The 11031-nt window shown below is 44.5% G+C and overlaps 1 protein-coding gene across 3 annotated transcripts in view; it reads right to left on the bottom strand.

The window, feature by feature from the left end:
- Positions 1-227: 227 nt before the first annotated feature.
- The window catches only part of MYO1B (myosin IB), a 176631-nt gene continuing 165827 nt past the window's right edge, over positions 228-11031 (bottom strand). For all 3 annotated transcript variants that reach the window (XM_045086522.1, XM_045086523.1, XM_045086524.1), the window contains 5 exons: positions 10923-11029; positions 8433-8565; positions 7937-8089; positions 6293-6420; positions 228-1542 (listed from right to left, as the gene is read on the bottom strand). In XM_045086522.1, coding sequence (XP_044942457.1) covers positions 1419-1542; positions 6293-6420; positions 7937-8089; positions 8433-8565; positions 10923-11029 — 645 coding nt within the window. In that variant the 3' untranslated portion in view covers positions 228-1418. The remainder of the gene's footprint in view (positions 1543-6292; positions 6421-7936; positions 8090-8432; positions 8566-10922; positions 11030-11031) is intronic.

The raw sequence follows: 11031 nt of genomic DNA, 5'->3' as shown, positions 1-11031 counted from the left end.
TGAGAATTTCTTTATGGGGGTGATATTTTTTGAAGTACAAAAATTAAAAGAAAGTCACCCCCCAAATACTTTCAATGAATGTTTCTGGTTTATAAAAGGTCAGTGGGATTCAATTACACAGAGGACACAAAATGTTTGAACGATAAAGCTTTTCAGTGTGGTATTACATTGACACACAATGTGAGAACACAGCTTGAAATACAAAAATACAGTTGTGATCCAGGAAATGGCACCAAATTAGAACAGTTTTATTATTTAACATACCAATGTATATACATTATCCTCCCAAAGAAGAAACAATTTGATTCCAAAGTTTAAAATATAGCTTCCAAAATGAATCCTTATTATGAATTTGGGGAAAAAGAAAACGTCCTGCAAATTAGTATAAACAACTTTGCTCCTTGACTAAAATATGGGCCATGTACCAATCACCTCTTTCCTACAACAAAATGTGTATTATAAATAAAACTTCCAGAGAAGATCCGGGATGTTCATTGCACATCGTACAGAATGCTGGCCACGATCTGAAAGGCCGTCAGCCCTTAACTGTATGAGCTGTTCAAAATACTTACTCAGACTAGGATGAAAACAACACTGCAAATATTCACTATGTAGGATCATACACAAGGTTTACCAGAAACAGGAAAATATAATCTTACAGGACTACTTCTGCTACTTTTTCTACGGTAAGAATGACTCTGTTTTCTACTGTTAAAAGCAATGATAAGAGCCAAACAAAAGTCCTACTGAAATGTCAGTTTTCTCTTTTCAAACAGAAACCACCTGTAGAGGCATTTCACTTGGTCATCGATTTCTACTTCTAGGGCCAGCCCTTCTTGAAGTGTAGTGGTTGAGACTGTGCTACGGGATTTGGAATAATGGTGTCTCCACTGGCAATAGTTACACTGTTTTGGTTTCAACGTCTTTGACCTTTCCTAGCCCTAGTCAGGACAGCACCAGCCAGAATGCCATGGCCTAAGAAACACAAAACCTTCCTAGTCCGTTTTTATGCCACCCAGCACCGTGCCCAGCCAGGGGGTGGCACTCAATAAATATTTGATGCATGAATACAATTACTTTTTGGGACCATTTCCTCTACTTAGAAATAGAAATGACTGATGAGTAATATGCTGATTGCGGGTACACAGATCTAACATGATGCTAAACAAAGAACACGTATGACATGGCACAGACACTGTTAGCTTCCATATTCCTGTGTATTTTAATAAGGGTTAAAACTATTCCAATAATAAAAATTGATTAGTCAAATATTTTTTTATTTTGCCAAGGATCTCTAACAGTATTAGCCTTTGGCAACTCCCAAACATACAATGAACCCCAAACAAAACAAAACAAAACAAAACAAAATTGCACTATTACAACGAAACAAGTCCGTGAAAGCAGAGAGGAGGAGCCGGTTAAGGAACGGCAACTTCCAGGAGGCGGTTGTTTTTTCGTTTGCATGTTGGGACACTCCCGTTTTTCTGGTTGCCCTGAATGAACTTCACACATACTTTATCCTGTCTGAACTGCACCAGGAACCTAGAAGAAGAGAACAGGACAAATTAAAGTACACACGACAGCGGATGACGACACGAACACAAGCTTCTGTTTCTTCATGGATGTTGACCTTGACGAGCATTCCCGCATTCCCTCGGCACTTCCCGCTGTCACCACCACTTAGATCCAAGGAAACTGAAGTTCATTACCTCACCATGTTCCAGCAAAGTGAGAAGCGCTAAGAGGAATTATTTCCACGCTGAGAATGGAAAGCCCAGCGTGCGGTTCTCCTACTTTCCTCCATTTTTACAGAGCAAACATAGAAACGGGGGACGAGTCCTATTCAATTTCACAAAATGAAAGGAAAAGGGGTCTAGAGACCCTCCAGAGACCATGGCTTCCAAACACTGGTTAGTCACCTATTTCCTAAACTGGTTTTGTGTATCTACATACTGTGCTAATAGTCGTTTCTATCGTAAGTAAATATATTTCAAAAAGCAGTGACCTATGGAATGATACCATAACAACATCACAAGTTTGATCTGCCCTTATATTCTTCTAATATCCACCAAATGGATATTAAGAATATATATATAAACTACAGAGTTTACAAAATCTATCGGTGTACACACAAAGCCACCTCTTACCGGTAACTACCAGGAGTTTATGTGGCCCACCGTGGGAAACCACAGTCTAGTCCCGATCTTTCCTCTCACAGACCACCAGGGATCAAGTGCTTGTCCACAAGATTATTTCTCACACCCTCCTGCCACAAGCATACCACCTTCCTCCGGGGCTGTGCTGCGGAGGACCCCCAGATGTATCCCGTGAGGTCCCTGCCCACAAGGACGGCATCCCTGAGGAGGCAGGAGAGTGGCATGGCTGGTCTAGAACCCAGGCGCTCTCACCTCAAAGCCAGTGCTGTTCTCCCCACCGTACGAGTTAGGATAACGTTACCACTTTCCAGTATGCTTCTCAGGGAAGTTTTCTGAGCTGCTGGCACACAGCTGAGTCATTCCACCAACCACACAGCAGATCACATGCTCACTGGATCTACCACACGTGCAAACATCAAAACAGCTATGTTCTGTGCACACTAGTCTCAGTGTCAAGGTCTACAGAGCCTGTGCTTTGCAGACTTTGATCTAATGGAGTGAAATGTGACACATAAACTCCTGATTTATCACTTGGCTTAACAGGATGGTCCGTCCAAGCTTCTAAATGGGCTGTTTCTTTTCAACGTGAAAGCACTGAAGAAAAGAGCTGTAGTTCCAAAATCGCATCACTGATACATAAGCTTACATCTATGTCCTCAAAGAAGGAAAGCACTTTCCAAGTCTAATGCCAATACACGCACTTAAAAAAATCAGATATGGGGGCACCTGGGTGGCTCAGTGGGTTAAAGCCTCTGCCTTCAGCTCAGGTCATGATCTCAGGGTCCTGGGATCGAGCCCCGCATCGGGCTCTCCGCTCAGCGGGGAGCCTGCTTCCCTCTCCCCCTCTGCCTGCATCTCTGCCTACTTGTGATCTCTCTCTGTTAAATAAATAAAAATAAAATCTTAAAAAAAAATAAGATACTTGGAAATTTTAATTTTCAAAGACCACTTTTAGTATAATAAAAGTACAGGGAGTTCCTGTCCCCATAACTTTGGCATTGGCTGTCTTCATGTTCATGATTCACACGTGTGATTTGCTCCAGAATTGACGACAGCGAAGACGTCCGAGGTATTTGCACGCACTGCACTATTCCTAGTAAGACACGTGTGTTAATGTGACTTTGAAATAAACCTGCGGGGCAAGTGCTATTATTTACTTCTACTTTCGAGAAGAATCATTCTCCAGAGAACAATCTTGTTAAATGCATCTTTCCACTGCATCAACGCCAGTCAGAACTTCACAGCAGAAAGAATGAGATGATTTGTTTGATTTGAAATGTTCACAAAACAACTGTCTACATTGAAATGATACATCATGTGTGTACGCATGTACATATACATACATGTGTTTAAAATACCTAACAGAACAAATTCATTTTGTTTTTTTCCAACACGTTCAGGACTTCATTTTCAGAAATTTTTTTAGAAATAGTACACATTTTATTTAACATCATCCTTAAAATGCAATGTACTTACGGACTAAAAAGTCTGGGATTTGAAGGGTTGGGAATTACAAAGCAGGTTAAAACCGCCCTAAGGAGTAAACAGAACTGTGACTCTCCTCCTGGAAATCGATATCCAGTTTCTCCAGAATGACTATGGAGACTGGGTTTATTAAAATAATTACTTCCTACTTCCGAGATCCTTGCTGAGGAAGGTTCAGTCACTGAGCTGCGCTCCATTTATAATACTAAACTGTAGAGCCAGCAGTGAAATAGATTAAAGCCATTTCGGGTGAGAAAAATACATCATGAGCACCCCTGCCACTGACTTTGTCAAATTTTGTCTAAATTTAACAGGGTCTCCCAGGAAGTCTATAATCCCTGCCTAAGAGCTGTAGAGGTTATGAATCAGGCCTCCCCGGGCCCTTGTTCTGCCCGGGAGCTCCCCATGTTGCAGGGGTGCAGGGTCCCATCAGCTACTTCATTTCTATGAACCAACCACCAGTTAGGAACTGGAGAAAGCAAGCTGTTACAGACCCGTTTACGGCGCTCCTAGACATTCTGCTTTCTTCACGTGACCACCCTTGTCAACTTGGTACCCAAGGATGTTTACTGCAAGGTGACACAATTCGGAACGTCATACCACTGTCCTCCCTACCCCGTGACAAGGCAGGGTCTGTGCCACCCATGAGCGAGCTCTCCCACAGGCAGAGCCTCAGCCACACACCGTGAGACCCGCGGGAGGGCTCTGTGGTTGACCACGTACGAGGGCCACAGCTCGCACTCTCCCTCCCACCCAGCCCCTCCGGAGGGTCATGACGTATGACAGGACGGCGCATCTGGGAAGAGCTGAAGTAAGGAAGGATTATAAACGTCCACCGAGCACTTTCCTCAAGGCAGAGACAGTGTCCTTAGAACACCAGCTCGAGAAATGCTGAACAGTAGCAATCCCTCGTGCCTGCATGTTCACGCGACTTTCTCTGCCAAGACAGCCTCGTTAACGCGGCGAGCCGGGGAGGAGGCTGCTGCATCCACGTGCCAAGGAGCTCCTGCCTCTGGAACACGGAGGACCTTCCCGGGGTCGGTGGGAACCGTCAGTTCCACCGACACGGAAGCCTGCCTCCCGAGCTCAGACGCATTTCAGCTAAAGGGAGTTTCAAGTTCTAACAGGCCCTGACAGCTTAAAACCTTAACTGACTGGAGCCCAACTGACCACTATATATTTTTTCCTAAGATTCTTTGTTTAATGAGAAAGGACCCAACGACAAGAAGAGTTATTTAGTCCAAACTTCAATTTCCAATGTAGAGGATACATAAAGGTCCATCTTCCACCAACCTGAAGTCGGTTTTAACGTACAGTGAGAACAGAGGGCTCTGGTGTTGTGAATCCCCAAGCACCAAGAAGACTTAGTTTGGCTTACACAGGGATAAGAATGGGTCTGAATTTGCTTTAGAAAGACTTCTAGAAAGAAGTGAAATAGAATACGCTGGTAAAACCTTAATGAGAAAATCAAGGCATTCTTGAGCAATCCAGTTACGTAAAATTCTTACTCTATCCACGCTAAGTATGTAAGCAGGTAGTAAACAGTCTGTTGAAAAGCAAAGTAACCCATCAGGTATCAGCGTAGTGACTCAAATTCATTCAAGTGATATCAGATCAATAAATTTAGTAAGTGTGTGGGGTGCTCCAACCTGCATGTAAACGATCACTACCTATAATTAGAGTCCTACCGTGAAGGGGAAAAAAAGCAAAATTTCAAATTTATAGTCAACATGGGAAGCTTATTCTATAACTCTACTTCTCTAGTATGAAAAAAAGGCATCACAAATGCAGTATCGAAATCAATATTGAAACTTCAGAGATCTCCTCTTTCCTCCGTGTCATCTATTGCAGTAAATGGTACCACCATTTGGGCTCAGGCCCCAAATCTAACATCTAATCTGTTAATAAGCCCTCTTGTTTCCTCCAAATAACATTTGGAATCTGACTACTTCTCACTGCCTCCCACTCACACCCTAGCCCAAGCCACGTCATCCTAGACAGCTCCGAAAAGCTCCGAACTTTTTTCTGCTTCCACTCTTGCCTCCCTAGAGCTATTTTCCACACCGCAGCCAAAGCAATCTTTGAAAAATCACAAATCGGATCATGCCATCCCCTTGCTTAAAGCTCGCAATGGCGTCCCATCACCCACAGTAAGTCTCAACGCCCGACCTCAGCTCCCCAGCTCTACGTGGCCCGGTCTCTGCCGGTCTGTCACTTTCGCTCCCATCTCAGGGCGTTTGCACCTGCTGCCCCCTGTCCTGGATGGCACGTCCCAGGTTATTGCCCGGCTTGCTCCCTTGATTCCAGTCTCGAGTCCAATGTCACCGCATCAACAAGGCTCCCTGACCTCCCTGTCAAATAGAGGACCCTCTGGCCCTCACCCTACTCGCTTCCCTCCACAAGCCCTGTCACGAGTCAAAGCTGCATCACCCATTTCTTATTTTTGCGTATTTGTCTCTTCCACAGGATGTCAGGGACATGAAAGTGAGCACTTGACCCGCACCTCCACTGCCCATCCACCACCTAGAACCAGCACCAGACACACACTGGCTACTGGGAGGCAGGGCTGTACGCGTGGAGGAGACCGGAGCGCTCGACGAAAGCAGTGGAGCTAAGAGGGAAACGGCACAGTCACCCGAGGAAGCACATACTCATCCGAAATCTCGATATTGAGCTTCTGTTTGGTTTGGCTGAGGGTCGTCCGGTACAGCTTGGTGGCCATTTCAATCAGGTGATCGCTGCTGAAGAGAAAGTCTCCTTTACTAGCGGCCTCCGAGCCCTGCAAGGACAAAGCAGGAGGCAGACTGTCACAATTAGAGACAGCGCCGGAGGTAAGGCTTGCCGGCGGGGCTGTACAAGTGTCTGGTCTCTCGGAAGCATCAGCTATTGGAGTTCACTCTTCCAAATACACCACAACAACCAACGCGGCATTTCTTCCAACCTGCCCGGAGCACTTGCAGAAAGGTTACCTAACCTTGTGCTGCCCAAAGCTGGTAGAGGCCCGGAGGCCCGGAGGCCCGGAGGCCCGGAGGCCCGGAGGCCCCATCAGCATCACCTGCGAGCTTGTTAGAAAGCAGGGCCTCGGGCCCCGCCGCAGGCCGGCCACACAGGAACCACGACAGGATCCCGGAGGGTCTGTTTGCAGTCAGGCTTGAGAAGCGCTGACCTAACTTGTAACTCATTCTGAAAGAGCTGTTGTAAGAATTCCTCAGTGATTTGGCCAAAAGAAAATAAGAACAGCAGGAACACTCCCAACAAATAGGCGAGGGCAGCGGCTCTTCACCCGGGCAAGCCCGGGAGCTGGCAGAAAGGAAGGGTGTGCCCCACTCCAAGAAACTGAGGCGGTGGGACTGCAGGGGGAGGGGCGGGTCGGCCTGGGCTTCGGCATTACAAAGTGTACCCGAGGTTCAGAATCACTGTCTTAGGGCTGGATATGCTCCTTTTAAGTTACGATCCGCAAGCGGGGCAACAGGTTGAACTGACTGTATGGGATTTTCCTAAGTGTAGAAGCCACGAGACAGGCGCCACCAACTAGACACACGGCTCTGAATATGATTCACATTTGCTGGCCCCTGCTTATTCAGGGACTATTTACTGTAGCACAGGCACTGCACACCGTGTCTCATTTAATCCTCACAACAACATTATGCAGTTATACTATTATTCTCTCCATTTTAAAGAAGGGAAGAATGAGGTAGGCCCGTGAAGTTAAATGACTTAGCCAAGGTCACTGTAAACGTAGTGAGACAAACTCCAAAGCCTGCATTCTCAGCTACACCGTTCGAATCAGGAGGTCCTAGCTAAGCCAAAAAAGCACAGAAACGTTAAAAAAATCCTGAGGTCAAAATTACTAGGCAGTTGTTTTATTGTGGTTACATTCTTTAATAAAAAACTCACAAATTAAAGATGAACAAAGGAACATTTACGGAGTTGATATATAGATAAAAAACAGGAGAAAGTACAAAACACCCTGATATTTCCAAGCACTATTTTCAAACAAGTGCACGTCACAATGAGTGCAAACCCAAGCTGTTCAGTGAAATTAGAATTGACGAACAAGTCAATAAATGTGATTTTATCATTCGACTTCAGTTCATTAATTGTAATTACTGAAAAACCAAGCCTCAGATATTACATGGGAATGAATACAGACAAAATCTGCAAATCATTAAGAAGTTTATACATTACAAACTTCACGTAATAACATTCTTCAGATGTGGAAAAATTTAATCCAGTGGCTCAGGGACTGGGCAAATGCAGAGACCTTTCAGTCCAATCAACAGGTGAACCTTTACCTCTTTGAGGTGGACGGCAAAGAAGCCATCGTTTTGGGAGCTCATGGACACTTTGGTCACATCCACCAAGGGAACCTCGGACTTGATCTGCCCCGACTTCTGATCGGCAAGAAGGAGGTTGTTACTTGTTAAGAGGAAAATCCGGGATGTGCTCTAAAACAGAACAAAACAAAACAAATAAGGATCCAAAACACCCCAAGTGGCCCATGAGTTTAAAGCGTTTGTTATTTGTGGAAGAGCCCGTCTGCTTCTGTATCTCCCAGCACACAAACCCAGGTGAACTGAGAACACGCTAAGAACAGAGACACTAGATCAAAGTCATATAAGTTTCAGAGACCAAGCAAAATCCCACCTAAATCTAAAGGTAAGGGGAACGAGCTCCCTTTACAGGAACTCTGCTGAGAATACAAAAGCGAAGCCGACTGATCAGAAAGCAGAAGATGGCTGCCCCAACTGAGGAGGGTTTCTTACAGGCCCCCAGGGTGAGCATTTTTACCTTCCCATTGGCACGGTTAATTTTGTTCACAACTTCAGCGATGATAATCTTTTCTTCAATGGCATCCTTGAGTTTCTTATACTTGGGATTCTTGTTGATTTCCAGGTAAGCTCCCTGGAATGGCTGCCCAACACTACAGGAGACAAATTCCCTCACATTAGAAACGCTTCCTGATGAAGGCACTACTGGACAAAGGTAACACCGTGACAGCTGATTCTGAAGCACGTAACTTCATCGAAGTTAATTTTATCCATTTTATATGTCACTGATATGTAAGTTGGAAATGAAACCTGAAACCTATTTCAAATATACTTTTTATGGGATCATGGCATTTTACAGGTAGGACTTTGATAAAAATCTTATCGTATGGAAAAATCGCAAGAAAGAGAGTCAAGACTCTCGTGCGGTGTCATGCGAAGGGAAGGGAGTTCCTTCTAATGTGCTGATGGAAAGTGAACAGCTGCCCACAAAGGACTTTTAGTGCCTTTAACAATATGTGGCAATGGAAAAAAGAGCACAGATCGTTACCATCACCTGTTTTAAAGAGAAATTTCATTTTTTTGGAGAGAATAAGAAAACCAAGAGGCCGTCTGGGGGAGCACAGACCCAGAGCGAGCACTGTACAAGAGCACTACAGAGCACTACACTGCCACGTAAGTCTGGCCCTCCACAGGCAGTGTCTGAAAGAAGAATCAGGCCTCTCCGCCAAGGACACGGCCCTGAACGGACAAGGTGACCACTGGGAGCCAGAGCGCTTTTCCTTCAAACCCCCTCTTGCAAGTGGCAGAGTTGTGCACTCAGATGCCCATTTCCCTAAAGGCATGCGTGGTGACACTTTCAGGGAAACCTCTTCCAAGACAGCCCAATCCCCGCAAAAAAAAAAACAAAACCCCACACAGAAAACAACCACCTAAAAAAACAACTGTGGCTTCATCTTGAGCTACAAAGCTCTGTCAATTTGCAGATGCGACTTGAAAAGCCTGTGCTGTGGGTGGAGGAGGGTCGGGGAAGAAAAACCCACGTAGGCGGTCGGTGCTTCTGGGCTCCCAGCATATTAAAAGGCCGACACCCGCCGTAAGGGCTGCGGCTCCGCGCACTGGTGGGAGGGGAAATTAGTCCACCCCTCCGACCGCTGCCGGCTGAGCGCGCCACCGTCCCTGAAAATGGGTAAAACTAGCCCAAAAGGACTTGGCTTGACATTAATAGATTTTTCCTGTTGTTCACATTCAAACATGTTTTCAATCATAAAAAGTGCTAAGAGCCTTTGAATGTTTCTTCACAGATGTATTTTTCTCTTTCCAGTTTCTGAAGAGTCATCAACAGGGAATGTTAATTAAGACAATTACTCTACAATTTAAAAATCTATCAAGAAAGTTAAATGGACTGGTTGCTGGAGAGAGTCTATAGGACATTTTCGTGTTTGAATGTGCTTTACAGAGCAGACACGCTGAACAACTCTGGATTTAGATACTACGTTCGACTTGGAGTGGAAACCATCACAAGCCGCCAAATCAGCTGACCCAGCAAGTTGGGTCATTTAAAATATTTAAACCACATGAGCCTGGCAACAATGTTTACTTCAGCTTTCAAAAGGAAGAGCCTTCCATTGTGCATAAAGACACGGAGAATATAAACACAGCATATAAAGACATGGAGAATATAAACACAGCATATTGTAATAACTGGGAATATACTTAGCAGATAATGATTTTTCATCTCTAGGCCATCCTTTGGGAGAAGCTAAAAGTTGTTAGAGATTTGGCTTGAAACTGTCCAATCTAACTTTTTTTAGAAACATCAGATGAAAAAGGGATAGGAATTCTGGAGAAGAAATGATGAACTTGGGAGATGTACGGATATTCAAGGAAGCAGTCTTTACCGACGACTTCACTGCGCAAACTTCTCAACAGGCGTTCCTGCTTTTACTGAGCACTCGGTTCACAATAAAGGAAGGGATCTGACTGCACAGGCCACTACCATCATGCCCAAGGACTTAGCAAAGACTATCTCAGACCAGGGCTCTGGCAATACTCAGGAAGGGACAGTTCACTCTTCATTACTGTGCAAACGAGCCCCACCCAGCTCGTTCACTGGAATGGGGTCCCAGAGGACTGCCAAGAGAAATTGATCAGGCGGGGTCTGAAAATGATAGAAAACTAAAAGGAATTAACAATGTAAATTTATCTTAATAGCCTACACAATTTGTATTTTAAAGGACAACTTCTAATTATTTAGTGAGGTGTTCAGGCTAAAGCCAACGAAGTAAACCAACAAATGCAATCTCACTTCAGCTACGTTTGCCGTGAGAGCGAGCCACGGTGCAAATGCGCTTCAGTGTATTCATGTCCAGCCGATCATAAAATAATTCATAAAATTAAAAAAACCTCTCATCTATTACTAAAATCAAACTCTGCTAGAAACAGCCTACAAATATATTTGAATTATTTTTAAAATGCTGACTTTTATGGGTAAAGCAAAAAGCCATAATACCTAGATGGGTATAAAGCCTTCTTGTCTTTGAAGAGTTCACTGGCTTCTAGTTTTTCTTCGTAAATAAGTTTCTGCTGGTCTGTGAATTGGTCCCTGTATTTTTTACACT

The sequence above is a fragment of the Mustela putorius genome, unplaced genomic scaffold (genome assembly GCF_011764305.1).
Source record: "Mustela putorius furo isolate JIRA1106 unplaced genomic scaffold, ASM1176430v1.1 tig00000992_pilon_pilon_pilon, whole genome shotgun sequence".
In the NCBI taxonomy this organism is placed as follows: Eukaryota; Metazoa; Chordata; class Mammalia; order Carnivora; family Mustelidae; genus Mustela; species Mustela putorius.
The sequence above is the reverse complement of the archived record's forward strand: the minus strand, read 5'-3'. Positions and strand labels throughout refer to the sequence as shown.